The following is a 19,548-nucleotide window of genomic DNA, read 5'->3' as shown; positions in this document are numbered from 1 at the left end:
TCCACTAGATGTTGGAACATTGCTGCTATAACAGCCTCCACTCTTCTGGGAAGGCTTTCCACTAGATGTTGGAACATTGCTGCTATAACAGCCTCCACTCTTCTGGGAAGGCTTTCCACTAGATGTTGGAACATTGCTGCTATAACAGCCTCCACTCTTCTGGGAAGACTTTCCACTAGATGTTGGAACATTGCTGCTATAACAGCCTCCACTCTTCTGGGAAGACTTTCCACTAGATGTTGGAACATTGCTGCTATAACAGCCTCCACTCTTCTGGGAAGGCTTTCCACTAGATGTTGGAACATTGCTGCTATAACAGCCTCCACTCTTCTGGGAAGACTTTCCACTAGATGTTGGAACATTGCTGCTATAACAGCCTCCACTCTTCTGGGAATGCTTTCCACTAGATGTTGGAACATTGCTGCTTTAACAGCCTCCACTCTTCTGGGAAGGCTTTTTACTAGATGTTGGAACATTGCTGCTTTAACAGCCTCCACTCTTCTGGGAAGGCTTTTTACTAGATGTTGGAACATTGTTGCTATAACAGCCTCCACTCTTCTGGGAAGACTTTCCACTAGATGTTGGAACATTGCTGCTATAACAGCCTCCACTCTTCTGGGAAGGCTTTCCGCTAGATGTTGGAACATTGCTGCTGAGACTTGCTTCCATTCAGCCACAAGAGCTTTGTTGACGTCGTGCACTGATGTTGGGCGATTAGGTCTGGCTCACAGTCGGCGTTCCAATTAATCCGAAATGTGTTCAATGGGGTTGAGGTCAGGGCTCTGTGCAGGCCAGTAAAGTTATTCTATGGACCTTGCTTTTTGCACGGGAGCATTGTCATGCTGAAACAGGAAAGGGCCTTCTCCAAACTGTTGCCACAAAGTTGAAAGCACAGAATCGTCTAGAATATCGTTGTATGGTGTAGCATTGAGATTTCCCTTCACTGAAACTAAGGGGCCTGAACCATTAAAAACAGCCCCAGACCTCCTCCCCCAAACTTTACAGTTGGCACTATGCATTGGGGCAGGTAGTGTTCATTTGGTTCCACCAAATCCAGATTTGTCCGGTATTAAACCATACCTCTTCTCTCTGCAGGGTTCAGCCAGTATTAAACCATACCTCTTCTCTCTGCAGGGTTCAGCCGGTATTAAACCATACCTCTTCTCTCTGCAGGGTTCAGCCGGTATTAAACCATACCTCTTCTCTCTGCAGGGTTCAGCCAGTATTAAACCATACCTCTTCTCTCTGCAGGGTTCAGCCAGGTATTAAACCATACCTCTTCTCTCTGCAGGGTTCAGCCAGTATTAAACCATACCTCTTCTCTCTGTAGGGTTCAGCCAGTATTAAACCATACCTCTTCTCTCTGCAGGGTTCAGCCAGTATTAAACCATACCTCTTCTCTCTGTAGGGTTCAGCCGGTATTAAACCATACCTCTTCTCTCTGCAGGGTTCAGCCAGTATTAAACCATACCTCTTCTCTCTGCAGGGTTCAGCCAGTATTAAACCATACCTCTTCTCTCTGCAGGGTTCAGCCGGTATTAAACCATACCTCTTCTCTCTGCAGGGTTCAGCAAGTATTAAACCATACCTCTCCTCTCTGCAGGGTTCAGCCAGTATTAAACCATACCTCTTCTTTCTGCAGGGTTCAGCCGGTATTAAACCATACCTCTTCTCTCTTGCAGGGTTCAGCCGGTATTAAACCATACCTCTTCTCTCTCTGCAGGGTTCAGCGGGTATTAAACCATACCTCTTCTCTCTTGCAGGGTTCAGCCGGTATTAAACCATACCTCTTCTCTCTGCAGGGTTTAGCCGGGTATTAAACCATACCTCTTCTCTCTGGGTTAAACCATACCTCTTCTCTCTGCAGGGTTCAGCCAGTATTAAACCATACCTCTTTTCTCTCCAGGGTTCAGCCGGTATTAAACCATACCTCTTCTCTCTGCTAGGGTTCAGCCAGTATTAAACCATACTTCTTCTCTCTGCAGGGTTCAGCCGGTATTAAACCATACCTCTTCTCTCTGCAGGGTTCAGCCGGTATTAAACCATACCTCTTCTCTCTGCAGGGTTCAGCCGGTATTAAACCATACCTCTTCTCTCTGCAGGGTTCAGCCGGTATTAAACCATACCTCTTCTCTCTGCAGGGTTCAGCCGGGGGTATTAAACCATACCTCTTCTCTCTCTTCTCTCTGCAGGGTTCAGCCGGTATTAAACCATACCTCTTCTCTCTCCAGGGTTCAGCCGGTATTAAACCATACCTCTTCTCTCTGCAGGGTTCAGCCAGTATTAAAACCATACCTCTTCTCTCTGCAGGGTTCAGCCAGTATTAAACCATACCTCTTCTCTCTGCAGGGTTCAGCCAGTATTAAACCATACCTCTTCTCTCTGCAGGGTTCAGCCGGTATTAAACCATACCTCTTCTCTCTGCAGGGTTCAGCCGGTATTAAACCATACCTCTTCTCTCTGCAGGGTTCAGCCAGTATTAAACCATACCTCTTCTCTCTGCAGGGTTCAGCCAGTATTAAACCATACCTCTTCTCTCTGCAGGGTTCAGCCGGTATTAAACCATACCTCTTCTCTCTGCAGGGTTCAGCCGGTATTAAACCATACCTCTTCTCTCAGCAGGGTTCAGCCAGTATTAAACCATACCTCTTCTCTCTGCAGGGTTCAGCCAGTATTAAACCAGACCTCTTCTCTCTCCAGGGTTCAGCCGGTATTAAACCATACCTCTTCTCTCTCAGGGTTCAGCCGGTATTAAACCAGACCTCTTCTCTCTCCAGGGTTCAGCCAGTATTAAACCATACTTCTTCTCTCTGCAGGGTTCAGCTGGTATTAAACCATACCTCTTCTCTCTGCAGGGTTCAGCCGGTATTAAACCATACCTCTTCTCTCAGCAGGGTTCAGCCAGTATTAAACCATACCTCTTCTCTCTGCAGGGTTCAGACGGTATTAAACCATACCTCTTCTCTCTGCAGGGTTCAGCCGGTATTAAACCATACCTCTTCTCTCTGCAGGGTATAGCCGGTACAGACGTGGCCAAGGAGGCGTCTGACATCATATTAACGGACGATAACTTCAGTAGCATAGTGAAGGCTGTGATGTGGGGGAGGAACGTCTACGACAGCATCTCCAAGTTCCTCCAGTTCCAGCTGACTGTCAACGTGGTGGCTGTCATAGTGGCCTTCACTGGGGCCTGCATCACACAGGTAACAAACACACACAGCTGACTGTCAACATGGTGGCTGTCATAGTGGCCTTCACTGGGGCCAACATCACACAGGTAACAAACACACAGCTGACTGTCAACAAGGTGGCTGTCATAGTGGCCTTCACTGGGGCCTGCATCACACAGGTAACAAACACACAGCTGACTGTCAACAAGGTGGCTGTCATAGTGGCCTTCACTGGGGCCTGCATCACACAGGTAACAAACACACACAGCTGACTGTCAACAAGGTGGCTGTCATAGTGGCCTTCACTGGGGCCTACATCACACAGGTAACAAACACACACAGCTGACTGTCAACAAGGTGGCTGTCATAGTGGCCTTCACTGGGGCCTGCATCACACAGGTAACACACACACACACACACACACACACACACACACAGGTAACAAACACACACAGCTGACTGTCAACATGGTGGCTGTCATAGTGGCCTTCACTGGGGCCTGCATCACACAGGTAACAAACACACAGCTGACTGTCAACAAGGTGGCTGTCATAGTGGCCTTCACTGGGGCCTACATCACACAGGTAACAAACACACACAGCTGACTGTCAACATGGTGGCTGTCATAGTGGCCTTCACTGGGGCCTGCATCACACAGGTAACAAACACACAGCTGACTGTCAACAAGGTGGCTGTCATAGTGGCCTTCACTGGGGCCTGCATCACACAGGTAACAAACACACAGCTGACTGTCAACAAGGTGGCTGTCATAGTGGCCTTCACTGGGGCCTACATCACACAGGTAACAAACACACAGCTGACTGTCAACAAGGTGGCTGTCATAGTGGCCTTCACTGGGGCCTACATCACACAGGTAACAAACACACACAGCTGACTGTCAACATGGTGGCTGTCATAGTGGCCTTCACTGGGGCCTACATCACACAGGTAACAAACACACAGCTGACTGTCAACAAGGTGGCTGTCATAGTGGCCTTCACTGGGGCCTACATCACACAGGTAACAAACACACAGCTGACTGTCAACAAGGTGGCTGTCATAGTGGCCTTCACTGGGGCCTGCATCACACAGGTAACAAACACACACAGCTGACTGTCATAGTGGCCTTCACTGGGGCCTGCATCACACAGGTAACAAACACACAGCTGACTGTCAACAAGGTGGCTGTCATAGTGGCCTTCACTGGGGCCTGCATCACACAGGTAACAAACACACAGCTGACTGTCAACAAGGTGGCTGTCATAGTGGCCTTCACTGGGGCCAACATCATACAGGTCATGCTCACCAGTGTAATCAGAATGAACAGTGAGGGTGAGAGGGGACATCCCTGCATTGTACCCCCTTTGGAGCAACACGTTTTAGCGTGCCATTCCATTGGTTGGTGATGACTGTGACACTGGAGCTGGAGTTAAGAGTTTTAATCGATCCTGTGAAATAGAAACCAAACCTGTATGTCTTTGTACCATTGTAGAAACATACTATAACTATTAAGAACTGGGATCTGAAGCTGTATTTGTACAAACACATCCATAGTATAACTATGAACCACTGGGATCTGAAGCTGTATTTGTAGAAACACATCCATAGTATAACTATGAACCACTGGGATCTGAAGCTGTATTTGTAGAAACACATCCATAGTATAACTATGAACCACTGGGATCTGAAGCTGTATTTGTAGAAACACATCCATAGTATAAGCATGAACCACCGGGATCTGAAGTTGATGCTGGTATCTAATGTGTTCTCTGGCAGAACTGTGTCCTGAAGACGATCTCTGTGTGTTCACTGTAGGATTCTCCCCCGACGACAGTCCAGTTGTTTCATCTGTAGTCTCTAATGTTAACCACCCTGTGTGTTCCCTGTAGGATTCTCCCCTGAAGGCGGTCCAGATGCTGTGGGTGAACTTGATAATGGACACCTTTGCGTCCCTGGCCCTGGCGACGGAGCCCCCCACCGAGGCCCTGCTGATGAGGAAGCCGTACGGCCGCAACAAACCGCTGATCTCTAGCACCATGACCAAGAACATCCTGGGACACGGCATCTATCAGCTGGTCATCATCTTCTCCTTGCTGTTCGTCGGTATGTCATTATCTTTTATCAGTCTTCTACTATTGGATATTTATTGGACAGTAGAGAGAGAGAGGATGGACAAAGGAGACGGTGTGCTGGAATAACAGTGGGCCAGATTGGAACCCAGTGTATGTGTTCTGGAATCTAAAGGCAGCAGGTTAGACATCTAGTCCACAGCTAGTTTATGTGTTCTGGAATCTAAAGGTTAGACCTCTAGACCACAGCTAGTTTATGTGTTCTGGAATCTAAAGGTTAGACATCTAGTCCACAGCTAGTTTATGTGTTCTGGAATCTAAAGGTTAGACATCTAGTCCACAGCTAGTTTATGTGTTCTGGAATCTAAAGGTTAGACATCTAGTCCACAGCTAGTTTATGTGTTCTGGAATCTAAAGGTTAGACATCTAGTCCACAGCTAGTTTATGTGTTCTGGAATCTAAAGGTTAGACATCTAGACCACAGCTAGTTTATGTGTTCTGGAATCTAAAGGCAGCAGGTTAGACATCTAGTCCACAGCTAGTTTATGTGTTCTGGAATCTAAAGGTTAGACATCTAGTCCACAGCTAGTTTATGTGTTCTGGAATCTAAAGGTTAGACATCTAGTCCACAGCTAGTTTATGTGTTCTGGAATCTAAAGGTTAGACATCTAGACCACAGCTAGTTTATGTGTTCTGGAATCTAAAGGTTAGACATCTAGTCCACAGCTAGTTTATGTGTTCTGGAATCTAAAGGTTAGACATCTAGTCCACAGCTAGTTTATGTGTTCTGGAATCTAAAGGTTAGACATCTAGTCCACAGCTAGTTTATGTGTTCTGGAATCTAAAGGTTAGACATCTAGTCCACAGCTAGTTTATGTGTTCTGGAATCTAAAGGCAGCAGGTTAGACATCTAGTCCACAGCTAGTTTATGTGTTCTGGAATCTAAAGGTTAGACATCTAGACCACAGCTAGTTTATGTGTTCTGGAATCTAAAGGCAGCAGGTTAGACATCTAGTCCACAGCTAGTTTATGTGTTCTGGAATCTAAAGGTTAGACATCTAGACCACAGCTAGTTTATGTGTTCTGGAATCTAAAGGCAGCAGGTTAGACATCTAGTCCACAGCTAGTTTATGTGTTCTGGAATCTAAAGGTTAGACATCTAGTCCACAGCTAGTTTATGTGTTCTGGAATCTAAAGGTTAGACATCTAGTCCACAGCTAGTTTATGTGTTCTGGAATCTAAAGGTTAGACATCTAGTCCACAGCTAGTTTATGTGTTCTGGAATCTAAAGGCAGCAGGTTAGACATCTAGACCACAGCTAGTTTGTGTGTTCTGGAATCTAAAGGCAGCAGGTTAGACATCTAGACCACAGCTAGTTTATGTGTTCTGGAATCTAAAGGCAGCAGGTTAGACATCTAGACCACAGCTAGTTTGTGTGTTCTGGAATCTAAAGGCAGCAGGTTAGACATCTAGACCACAGCTAGTTTATGTGTTCTGGAATCTAAAGGCAGCAGGTTAGACATCTAGACCACAGCTAGTTTATGTGTTCTGGAATCTAAAGGCAGCAGGTTAGACATCTAGACCACAGCTAGTTTATGTGTTCTGGAATCTAAAGGCAGCAGGTTAGACATCTAGACCACAGCTAGTTTATGTGTTCTGGAATCTAAAGGCAGCAGGTTAGACATCTAGACCACAGCTAGTTTATGTGTTCTGGAATCTAAAGGCAGCAGGTTAGACATCTAGTCCACAGCTAGTTTGTGTGTTCTGGAATCTAAAGGTTAGACATCTAGACCACAGCTAGTTTATGTGTTCTGGAATCTAAAGGCAGCAGGTTAGACATCTAGACCACAGCTAGTTTATGTGTTCTGGAATCTAAAGGCAGCAGGTTAGACATCTAGACCACAGCTAGTTTATGTGTTCTGGAATCTAAAGGCAGCAGGTTAGACATCTAGACCACAGCTAGTTTATGTGTTCTGGAATCTAAAGGTTAGACATCTAGTCCACAGCTAGTTTGTGTGTTCTGGAATCTAAAGGCAGCAGGTTAGACATCTAGACCACAGCTAGTTTATGTGTTCTGGAATCTAAAGGTTAGACATCTAGTCCACAGCTAGTTTATGTGTTCTGGAATCTAAAGGTTAGACATCTAGTCCACAGCTAGTTTATGTGTTCTGGAATCTAAAGGCAGCAGGTTAGACATCTAGACCACAGCTAGTTTATGTGTTCTGGAATCTAAAGGTTAGACATCTAGTCCACAGCTAGTTTATGTGTTCTGGAATCTAAAGGTTAGACATCTAGACCACAGCTAGTTTATGTGTTCTGGAATCTAAAGGTTAGACATCTAGACCACAGCTAGTTTATGTGTTCTGGAATCTAAAGGCAGCAGGTTAGACATCTAGACCACAGCTAGTTTATGTGTTCTGGAATCTAAAGGCAGCAGGTTAGACATCTAGTCCACAGCTAGTTTATGTGTTCTGGAATCTAAAGGCAGCAGGTTAGACATCTAGACCACAGCTAGTTTATGTGTTCTGGAATCTAAAGGTTAGACATCTAGTCCACAGCTAGTTTGTGTGTTCTGGAATCTAAAGGCAGCAGGTTAGACATCTAGACCACAGCTAGTTTATGTGTTCTGGAATCTAAAGGTTAGACATCTAGTCCACAGCTAGTTTATGTGTTCTGGAATCTAAAGGTTAGACATCTAGTCCACAGCTAGTTTATGTGTTCTGGAATCTAAAGGCAGCAGGTTAGACATCTAGACCACAGCTAGTTTATGTGTTCTGGAATCTAAAGGTTAGACATCTAGTCCACAGCTAGTTTATGTGTTCTGGAATCTAAAGGTTAGACATCTAGACCACAGCTAGTTTATGTGTTCTGGAATCTAAAGGTTAGACATCTAGACCACAGCTAGTTTATGTGTTCTGGAATCTAAAGGTTAGACATCTAGACCACAGCTAGTTTATGTGTTCTGGAATCTAAAGGCAGCAGGTTAGACATCTAGTCCACAGCTAGTTTATGTGTTCTGGAATCTAAAGGCAGCAGGTTAGACATCTAGACCACAGCTAGTTTATGTGTTCTGGAATCTAAAGGCAGCAGGTTAGACATCTAGACCACAGCTAGTTTATGTGTTCTGGAATCTAAAGGCAGCAGGTTAGACATCTAGACCACAGCTAGTTTATGTGTTCTGGAATCTAAAGGTTAGACATCTAGTCCACAGCTAGTTTATGTGTTCTGGAATCTAAAGGCAGCAGGTTAGACATCTAGACCACAGCTAGTTTATGTGTTCTGGAATCTAAAGGCAGCAGGTTAGACATCTAGTCCACAGCTAGTTTATGTGTTCTGGAATCTAAAGGCAGCAGGTTAGACATCTAGACCACAGCTAGTTTATGTGTTCTGGAATCTAAAGGCAGCAGGTTAGACATCTAGTCCACAGCTAGTTTATGTGTTCTGGAATCTAAAGGCAGCAGGTTAGACATCTAGACCACAGCTAGTTTATGTGTTCTGGAATCTAAAGGCAGCAGGTTAGACATCTAGACCACAGCTAGTTTATGTGTTCTGGAATCTAAAGGCAGCAGGTTAGACATCTAGACCACAGCTAGTTTATGTGTTCTGGAATCTAAAGGTTAGACATCTAGACCACAGCTAGTTTGTGTGTTCTGGAATCTAAAGGCAGCAGGTTAGACATCTAGACCACAGCTAGTTTATGTGTTCTGGAATCTAAAGGCAGCAGGTTAGACATCTAGACCACAGCTAGTTTATGTGTTCTGGAATCTAAAGGTTAGACATCTAGACCACAGCTAGTTTATGTGTTCTGGAATCTAAAGGCAGCAGGTTAGACATCTAGACCACAGCTAGTTTATGTGTTCTGGAATCTAAAGGTTAGACATCTAGACCACAGCTAGTTTATGTGTTCTGGAATCTAAAGGCAGCAGGTTAGACATCTAGACCACAGCTAGTTTATGTGTTCTGGAATCTAAAGGCAGCAGGTTAGACATCTAGACCACAGCTAGTTTATGTGTTCTGGAATCTAAAGGCAGCAGGTTAGACATCTAGACCACAGCTAGTTTATGTGTTCTGGAATCTAAAGGCAGCAGGTTAGACATCTAGACCACAGCTAGTTTATGTGTTCTGGAATCTAAAGGCAGCAGGTTAGACATCTAGACCACAGCTAGTTTATGTGTTCTGGAATCTAAAGGCAGCAGGTTAGACATCTAGACCACAGCTAGTTTATGTGTTCTGGAATCTAAAGGCAGCAGGTTAGACATCTAGACCACAGCTAGTTTATGTGTTCTGGAATCTAAAGGCAGCAGGTTAGACATCTAGACCACAGCTAGTTTATGTGTTCTGGAATCTAAAGGCAGCAGGTTAGACATCTAGACCACAGCTAGTTTATGTGTTCTGGAATCTAAAGGTTAGACATCTAGACCACAGCTAGTTTGTGTGTTCTGGAATCTAAAGGCAGCAGGTTAGACATCTAGACCACAGCTAGTTTATGTGTTCTGGAATCTAAAGGCAGCAGGTTAGACATCTAGACCACAGCTAGTTTATGTGTTCTGGAATCTAAAGGTTAGACATCTAGACCACAGCTAGTTTATGTGTTCTGGAATCTAAAGGCAGCAGGTTAGACATCTAGACCACAGCTAGTTTATGTGTTCTGGAATCTAAAGGTTAGACATCTAGACCACAGCTAGTTTATGTGTTCTGGAATCTAAAGGCAGCAGGTTAGACATCTAGACCACAGCTAGTTTATGTGTTCTGGAATCTAAAGGCAGCAGGTTAGACATCTAGACCACAGCTAGTTTATGTGTTCTGGAATCTAAAGGCAGCAGGTTAGACATCTAGTCCACAGCTAGTTTGTGTGTTCTGGAATCTAAAGGCAGCAGGTTAGACATCTAGACCACAGCTAGTTTATGTGTTCTGGAATCTAAAGGCAGCAGGTTAGACATCTAGACCACAGCTAGTTTATGTGTTCTGGAATCTAAAGGCAGCAGGTTAGACATCTAGACCACAGCTAGTTTATGTGTTCTGGAATCTAAAGGCAGCAGGTTAGACATCTAGACCACAGCTAGTTTATGTGTTCTGGAATCTAAAGGCAGCAGGTTAGACATCTAGACCACAGCTAGTTTATGTGTTCTGGAATCTAAAGGCAGCAGGTTAGACATCTAGACCACAGCTAGTTTATGTGTTCTGGAATCTAAAGGTTAGACATCTAGACCACAGCTAGTTTGTGTGTTCTGGAATCTAAAGGCAGCAGGTTAGACATCTAGACCACAGCTAGTTTATGTGTTCTGGAATCTAAAGGCAGCAGGTTAGACATCTAGACCACAGCTAGTTTATGTGTTCTGGAATCTAAAGGTTAGACATCTAGACCACAGCTAGTTTATGTGTTCTGGAATCTAAAGGCAGCAGGTTAGACATCTAGACCACAGCTAGTTTATGTGTTCTGGAATCTAAAGGCAGCAGGTTAGACATCTAGACCACAGCTAGTTTATGTGTTCTGGAATCTAAAGGCAGCAGGTTAGACATCTAGACCACAGCTAGTTTATGTGTTCTGGAATCTAAAGGCAGCAGGTTAGACATCTAGACCACAGCTAGTTTATGTGTTCTGGAATCTAAAGGCAGCAGGTTAGACATCTAGACCACAGCTAGTTTATGTGTTCTGGAATCTAAAGGTTAGACATCTAGACCACAGCTAGTTTATGTGTTCTGGAATCTAAAGGCAGCAGGTTAGACATCTAGACCACAGCTAGTTTATGTGTTCTGGAATCTAAAGGCAGCAGGTTAGACATCTAGACCACAGCTAGTTTATGTGTTCTGGAATCTAAAGGCAGCAGGTTAGACATCTAGACCACAGCTAGTTTATGTGTTCTGGAATCTAAAGGTTAGACATCTAGTCCACAGCTAGTTTATGTGTTCTGGAATCTAAAGGCAGCAGGTTAGACATCTAGACCACAGCTAGTTTATGTGTTCTGGAATCTAAAGGCAGCAGGTTAGACATCTAGACCACAGCTAGTTTATGTGTTCTGGAATCTAAAGGCAGCAGGTTAGACATCTAGACCACAGCTAGTTTATGTGTTCTGGAATCTAAAGGTTAGACATCTAGTCCACAGCTAGTTTATGTGTTCTGGAATCTAAAGGCAGCAGGTTAGACATCTAGACCACAGCTAGTTTATGTGTTCTGGAATCTAAAGGCAGCAGGTTAGACATCTAGACCACAGCTAGTTTATGTGTTCTGGAATCTAAAGGCAGCAGGTTAGACATCTAGACCACAGCTAGTTTATGTGTTCTGGAATCTAAAGGTTAGACATCTAGTCCACAGCTAGTTTATGTGTTCTGGAATCTAAAGGTTAGACATCTAGTCCACAGCTAGTTTATGTGTTCTGGAATCTAAAGGTTAGACATCTAGACCACAGCTAGTTTGTGTCTGTGACTATGTTTGTGCTGCTTCACAGTCCCAGTTTTTCCATAAGGTGTTTTTTCAGTCTAATTTTACTGCTGCATCAGTTACTTGATGTGGAATAGGATTCCATGTAGTCATGGCTCTATTTAGTACTGTGTGCCTTCCATAGTCTGTTCTAGACTTGGGGATTGTGAAGAGATCTCTTGTGGCATGTCTTGTGGGGTATCCATGGATGTCAGAGCTGTGTATTTCAAACAGACAGCTCGGTGCGTTCAACATGTCAACACCTCTCATAAATACAAGCAGTGATGCTTTCAATCTCTCCTCCACTTTGAGCCAGGAGAAATTGACATGCATATTTTTAATAATAGCTCCCTGTTTACAACCAAGGGCCAGCCGTGCTGCCCTGTTCTGAACCAATTGCAATTTTCCTAAGTTATTTTTTTGTGGCACCTGACCACACAACTGAACAGTAATCCAGGTTTGACAAAACTAGGGCCTGTTGACAGTGCTGTCAAGAAGGTAGAGCAGCGCCTTATTATGGACAGACTTCTCCCCATCTTATCTACTGTTGTATAAATATTTTTTGACCATAACAGTTTACAATCCAGGGATACTCCAAGAAATTTAGCCACCTCAACTTGCTCAATTTCCACATTATTTGTTACAAGATTTAGTTTAGGTTTAGGGTTTAGTGAATGACTTGTCCGAAATACAATGCTTTTATTTTTTGAAATATTTAAGACTAACTTATGTTTTGCCAACCACTTTGGAACTAACTGCAACTCTTTGTTAAGTGTTGCAGTCATTTCAGTCGCTGTAGTAGCTGCCGTGTATAGTGTTGAGTCATCCACATACATAGACACTCTGGCTTTCCACAAAGCCAGTGGCAATTCATTAGTAAAGATTGAAAAAGTTAATGGGCCTAGACAGCTGCCCTGGAGAATTCCTGATTCTACCTGGAGTATGTTGGCTTCCATTAAAGAACACCCTCTGTGTTCTGTTGGACAGTTAACTCTTTATCCACAATATAGCAAGGGGTGGAAAGCCATAACACATACAGTTGAAGTCAGAAGTTTATATACACTTAGGTTGGAGTCATTAAAACTTGTTTTTCATCAACTCCACAAATTTATTATTAACAAACTATAGTTTTGGCAAGTCGGTTAGGACATCTCTTTTGTGCATGACTCAAGTAATTTTTCCAACAATTGTTTAAAGACAGATTATTTCACATATAATTCACAGAATCACAATTTCGATGGGCCAGTTTACATACACTAAGTTGACTGTGCCTTTAAACAGCTAGGAAAATTCCAGAAAATTATGTCATGGCTTTAGAAGCTTCTAATAAGCTAATTGACATCATTTGAGTCAATTGGAGGTGTGCCTGTGGATGTATTTCAAGGCATACCTTCAAACTCAGTGCCTCTTTGCTTGACATCATGGGAAAATCAAAAGAAATCAGCCAAGTGCTCAGAAAAAAAAACTGATCTCAGCAAAAAATGGTAGACATTCACAAGTCTGGTTCATCCTTGGGAGCAATTACCAAACGCCTGAAGGTACCACGTTCATCTGTACAAACAATAGTACGCAAGTATAAACACCATGGGACCACGCAACCGTCATACACCTCTAGAGATGAACGTACTTTGGTGCGAAATCTGCAAATCCCAGAACAACGGCAAAGGACCTTGTGAAGATGCTGGAGGGAACAGGTGCAAAAGTATCTATATCCACAGTAAAACAAGTCCTATTTTCAGATAACCTGAAAGGAAGGAAGAAGCCACTGCTCCAAAACCGCCATAAAAAAGCCAGACAATGGTCTACAACTGCACGTGGGGACAAAGATCATACTTTTTGGAGAAATGTCCTCTGCTCTGATGAAACAAAAATAGAACTGTTTGGCCATAATGACCATTGTTAAGTTTGGAGGAAAAAGGGGGAGGCTTGCAAGCCGAAGAACACCATCCCAACCGTGAAACACGGGGGTGGCAGCATCATGTTGTGGGGGTGCTTTGCTACAGGAGGGACTGGTGCACTTCACAAAATAGATGGCATCATGAGGGGGGACAATTATGTGGATATATTGAAGCAACATCTCAAGACATCAGTCAGGAAGTTAAAGCTTGGTCTTCCAAATGGACAATGAACCCAAGCACACTTCTGAAGTTGTGGCAAAATGGCATAAGGACAACAAAGTCAAGATATTGGAGTGACCATCATAAAGCCCTGACCTCAATCCTATAGAAAACTTGTGGGCAGAACTGAAAAGGCGTGTGCGAGCAAGGAGGCCTTCAAACCTGACTCAGTTACACCAGCTCTGTCAGGAGGAATGGGCCAAAATTCACCTAACTTATCGTGGAAAGCTTGTGGAAGGCTCCCCGAAACATTTGACCCAAGTTAAAAAATTTAAAGGCAATGCTACCAAATACTAATTGAGTATGTTAACTTCTGACCCACTGGGAATGTGATGAAAGTAATACTGAAATAAATAATCCTCTACTACACATTGTGACATTTCACATTCTTAAAATGAAGTGGTGATCCTAATTGACCTAAGACAGGGAATGTTTACTAGGATTACATGTCAGGAATTGTGAAGAACTGAGTTTTAAATGTATTTGGCTAAGGTGTATGTAAACTTCCGACTTCAACTGTACGTTTTGCCAGCAGCAGACTATGATCGATATTGTCACTGAAGTCTAACAAAACAGCCCCCACAATATTTTTATCATAAATTTCTCTCATTTGTGTAAGTTGTGTATTTGTTGTCCTCCATGCTGAAAGTCTGTTGTTTATTTGTTTATAGTAAAATAGCATTTGTATCTGGTAAAACACCATCATTTCCAGAAGTTTACTAAGGGTTATTAACAGGCTGATTGGTCGGCTATTTGAGCCTGTAAAGGGGGTTTTACTATTCTTGGGTAGCGGAATGACTTTGGCTTCCAAGTCTGAGGGCACACACTTTATAGTAGTCTTAAATTGAATATTGATATTTTAAGTCTTAAATTGAAGATATGGCCAATAGGAGTGGCAATATCGTCCGCTATTATCCTCAGTCATTTTCCATCAAAGTTGTCAGACCCCTGTGGCTTGTCATTGTTGAAAGACAACAATCATTATTTCACCTCTTCCACACTAACTTTACGGAATTTAAAATTACAATGCTCGTCTTTCATAATTTCATAATTGGTCAGATATTATAAAACGTGTTTTGTTTCTGAAATGTATCAAAATTGTCAACAAATGTTACACCCATTGAGCTGCAATAATCACGTAGCCAGTTGTGAAGAGAAGGAATCCTGCTAAAACGTTAAATGCCACGATTCAGAGAGGGCACAGGGCCAGATATGGTGGCTATTTTGTTAGTGTTTAGCAGAGAAAATCAACTCTTTAATATCCAGTATCAACTTTTCAGAACTGCCCTTCGTAATGTCTTTAAAACCCACATGGACTACGATAGAATCAATGTCCATGTCCTGACGTAGTACACTCGGGAGCAGCTTAGTAATGTCATTTACTCGAGCTCTGGGATAGGACATTGTTTTTGCATCAGCAAAGGTCACATTTCTTACCATGGAGCTGCACAAAATCACGGCTGGCGAGAAGGACGAGGAAATCCGCTGACTCCCACGCTTCTCAGGATTCAAAGAACCCTTTATGGACGGTCGAGAGGCAGGATAACTTAAGCCCGTTGCTCCTGGGGCAGACACAGGCACCCTCAGTGACTAGGGTGCAGGAAGATCAGGCTTCGGCTTCCCATGGGTGACATACTGATCGTTGATTGTCTTGCTTCTCTTGCTGTGTTCCACTATCAGATGTTGGCAACGACAAACAACAAGGCGGAGATGCATCCAACAAGCGTGAACGCCGTCCAGCCACCGGCATAGAAAATGTAAACATTCCTCTCTGCATTTTCCCCAGTTTCTTACAAAGGCTGGCGACCTGAGTCATCAATGAAGCCACCTCAAGCCTATAATCCTCGGCAAGTTAACAATTGCCCCATTGGAACTCTGAGTCTTCCGGTTTGTCCCGAAACAACGTAAAAGATAGAGCTTCTAGAGCGCTGGAACCGTTTACTTCTCCAGACAACGAGGGCTCAAAACTCATCTGGTACCAACTTTGTTAGCTTGATGGCTAGCAGCTTAGCATCTCTGTCAAGCAGGCTTCAACCTGTCTGATAAGCGGGATTTCGGGACAAGAAACACCTCGGCCTCTTTCATTTTTTACAATCTCGCTAACATCCTTTTGTCCAACCTGTAGTCACATTTTTAAAACTCTAAACACAATTAGCACAACATCCTTCTGTTGTGGACCATTAACACAAATTAACACAATTCATGTTTTTTTTCCCCACAGAATATCAATTAACACATTTCTAAAATGCTTACATTGGAAGCCACGGTTTTGCATTTTGAAATGTAGAATTGGAATTTAATGAACAGAATTTGGTTTTGAGCAGAAAATGTAGTATTTGTCTAATTGTGTGATGTATTGCTGTGTTAAGAGTTTAGCAAAATATCTTAAGTATAGGTAAACACTTGTAAATGGGAAAATTGAGAATTTTACACCCTGAAAGTAGTGTATGGACCGCGAGAAACTGCAATTCATGGTTCGGTTTTGCCCCGGTTTAGCCCCTACAAACTTCAGCTTACTTTAGCCCCTACAAACTTCAGCTTACTTTAGCCCCTACAAACTTCAGCTTACTTTAGCCCATACAAACTTCAGCTTAACATCTCTATACCTCTCTCTCTCTCTCTCTCTCTCTCTCTCTCTCTCTCTATACCTCTATCTCTTCCTTCTCTTTCTCTCTATCTCAGGTGAGCAGATCTTTGACATAGACAGTGGTCGTCACGCTCCTCTCCACTCCCCTCCGTCAGAACACTACACCATCATTTTCAACACCTTCGTCCTCATGCAGCTTTTCAACGAGATCAACGCCAGGAAGATCCACGGAGAGAGGAACGTCTTCGACGGAATCTTCAGGAACCCCATCTTCTGTTCCATCGTCTTTGGAACCTTCGCCATCCAGGTAGGAACCTTCGCCATCCAGGTAGGAATGATACTTAGTCCAATACAAGAGACCAAAACAGATCCTGATCACTGAAGCCTTGAAAACATACGGCTGGGAGCAAAGAGGGAATTATTTCACGTCTGGATGTAATTCTAGATATTGTTTGGTTTGGATGTTTTATGTTTCCCCCCTGTGTGTGTGTGTGTGTGTGTGTGTGTGTGTGTGTGTGTGTGTGTGTCTGTGTGGTGTGTGTGTGTGTGTGGTTGTCGGTGTCTGTGGGTGTGTGTGTGTGTGGTTGTCGGTGTCTGTGGGTGTGTCTGTGTGTGTGTGGGGGTTTCCTGTGTGCAGTAGGAAACTTGAGGTGCAGGTATTCAGCTCCATGGATTTCCGGCCCAATTCAAGCACTGTGTTTGTGTTGATGCTAAGGTATCATGCAGATTCGTAATGTAGTTTCCTATCTGTGTGTTTACAGATTGTGATCGTACAGTTTGGAGGGAAGCCGTTCAGTTGTACTCCTCTGGATTTGGAGAAGTGGGGATGGTGTACCTTCCTTGGACTGGGAGAGTTAGTCTGGGGACAGGTAAGAATACCTCGACATTCCTACAAATATATATTGACATTCCTATACATATATATTGACATTCCTATACATATATATTGACATTCCTATAAATATATATTGACATACCTTTAAATATATCTTGACATACCTATAAATAAATATATCTTTATATACCTAAAAATATATGTGTATGCCTTGACAAACCTTTACATAGATTTGACCTTTACAAATCTTGATTCCACATTTTGTTTGTGTTTCAGCCTGATTTCAAAACGGATTACATTGATTGTTCTCTGTCACCCATCTACACACAATACACCACAATGACAAAGCTAAAACATGTTTTTAGAAATGTATTGAAAATTAAATGTATTTTAATTTTATTTCACCTTTATTTAACCAGGTAGGCTAGTTGAGAACAAGTTCTCATTTACAACTGTGACTTGGCCAAGATAAAGCAAAGCAGTTCGACACAAACAACAGTTACACATGGAAACAAACAAAACATACAGTCAATAATACAGTAGAACAAAAGAAAACTGAAAGTCTATATACAGTGTGTGCAAATGAGGTAAGATAAGGGAGTTAAGGCAATAAATAGGCCATGGTGGTGAAGTAGTTACAATATAGCAATTAAACACTGGAATGGTAGATGTGCAGGAGGTGACTGTGCAGGTAGAGATACTGGGCTGCAAAATAAATAAATAAATACAGTATGGGGATGAGGTAGATAGATGGGCTGTTTACAGATGGGCTGTGTACAGGTGCAGTGATCTGTGAGCTGCTCTGACAGATGATGCTTAAAGTTAGTGAGGGAGATATGAGTCTCCAGCTTCAGAGATTTTTGCAGTTCATTCCAGTCATTGGCAGCAGGGAACTGGAAGGAAAGGCGACCAAAGGAGGAATTGGCTTTCGGGGTGACCAGTATAATATACCTGCTGGAGCGCGTGCTACGAGTGGGTGCTGCTATGGTGACCAGTGAGCTGAGATAAGGTGGGGCTTTACCTAGCAAAGACTTGTAGATAACCTTTAGCCAGTGGGTTTGGTGATGAGTATGAAGCGAAGGCCAACCAACGAGGGCGTACAGGTCGCAATGGTGGGTAGTGTATAGGGCTTTGGTGACAAAACGGATGGCACTGTGATAGACTGTATCCAGTTTGTTGAGTAGAGTGTTGGAGGCTATTTTATAGATGACATCACCGACGTCGAGGATCGGTATGATGGTCAGTTTTACGAGGGTATGTTTGGCAGCATGAGTGAAGGATGCTTTGTTGCGATATAGGAAGCCAATTCTAGATGTAATTTTGGATTGGAGATGCTTAATGTGAATCTGGAAGGAGAGTTTACAGTCTAACCAGACACCTAGGTATTTGTAGTTGTCCAAGTCAGAGCCGTCCAGAGTAGTGATGCTGGACGGGCGAGCAGGTGCGGGCAGTGATCGGTTGAATAGCATGCATTTAGTTTTACTTGCGTATAAGAGCAGTTGGAGGCCACGGAAGGAGAGTTGTATGGCATTCAAGCTCGTCTGGAGGTTAGTTAACACAGTGTCCAAAGAAGGGCCAGAAGTATACAGAATGGTGTCGTCTGCGTAGAGGTGGATCAGAGAATCACCAGCAGCAAGAGCGACATCATTGATGTATACAGAGAAGAGAGTCGGCCCGAGGATTTGAACCCTGTGGCACCCCCATAGAGACTGCCAGATGTCCGGACAACAGGCCCTCCGATTTGACACACTGAACTCTATCAGAGAAGTAGTTGGTGAACCAGGCTAGGCAATTATTTGAGAATCCAAGGCTGTCGAGTCTGCCGATGAGGATGTGGCGAAAGCCTTTGCCAGGTTGATGAATACGGCTGCACAGTAATGTCTCTTATCGATTGCGGTTATGATGTCGTTTAGAACCTTGAGCGTGGCTGAGGTGCACCCATGACCAGCTCTGAAACCAGATTGCATAGCGGAGAAGGTACGGTGGGATTCGAAATGGTCTGTAGCAGTTTGGGTCTAGAGTGTCTCCCCCTTTGAAGAGGGGGATGACCATGGCACCATTCCAATCTTTGGGAATCTCAGACGACACGAAAGAGATGTTGAACAGGCTAGTAATTGGGGTTGCAACTATTTCGGCAGATAATTTTAGAAAGAGGGTCCAGAGTGTCTAGCCCGGCTGATTTGTAGGGGTCCAGGTTTTGCAGCTCTTTCAGAACATCAGCTATCTGGATTTGGGTAAAGGAGAAATGGTGGGGGCTTTGGCGGGTTTCTGTGGAGGGTGCCGGTCAGTTGACCGGGGTAGGGGTAGCCAGGTGGAAAGCATGGCCAGCCTTAGAGAAATGCTTATTGAAAT

General features: G+C 43.6%; 1 protein-coding gene across 11 annotated transcripts in view; it reads left to right on the top strand.

Annotated features, from left to right (window-relative positions):
• The window catches only part of LOC121847590 (plasma membrane calcium-transporting ATPase 2-like), a 212,731-nt gene that overhangs the window by 168,739 nt on the left and 24,444 nt on the right, over nucleotides 1-19,548 (top strand). For all 11 annotated transcript variants that reach the window (XM_042329410.1, XM_042329419.1, XM_042329430.1 and 8 more), the window contains 4 exons: nucleotides 3,012-3,203; nucleotides 5,060-5,273; nucleotides 16,457-16,668; nucleotides 17,123-17,230. In XM_042329410.1, the coding sequence (XP_042185344.1) occupies nucleotides 3,012-3,203; nucleotides 5,060-5,273; nucleotides 16,457-16,668; nucleotides 17,123-17,230 (726 nt within the window). The remainder of the gene's footprint in view (nucleotides 1-3,011; nucleotides 3,204-5,059; nucleotides 5,274-16,456; nucleotides 16,669-17,122; nucleotides 17,231-19,548) is intronic.

The sequence above is a fragment of the Oncorhynchus tshawytscha genome, linkage group LG02 (assembly GCF_018296145.1).
Source record: "Oncorhynchus tshawytscha isolate Ot180627B linkage group LG02, Otsh_v2.0, whole genome shotgun sequence".
In the NCBI taxonomy this organism is placed as follows: Eukaryota; Metazoa; Chordata; class Actinopteri; order Salmoniformes; family Salmonidae; genus Oncorhynchus; species Oncorhynchus tshawytscha.
This window is presented reverse-complemented; position numbering and strand designations above follow the sequence as displayed.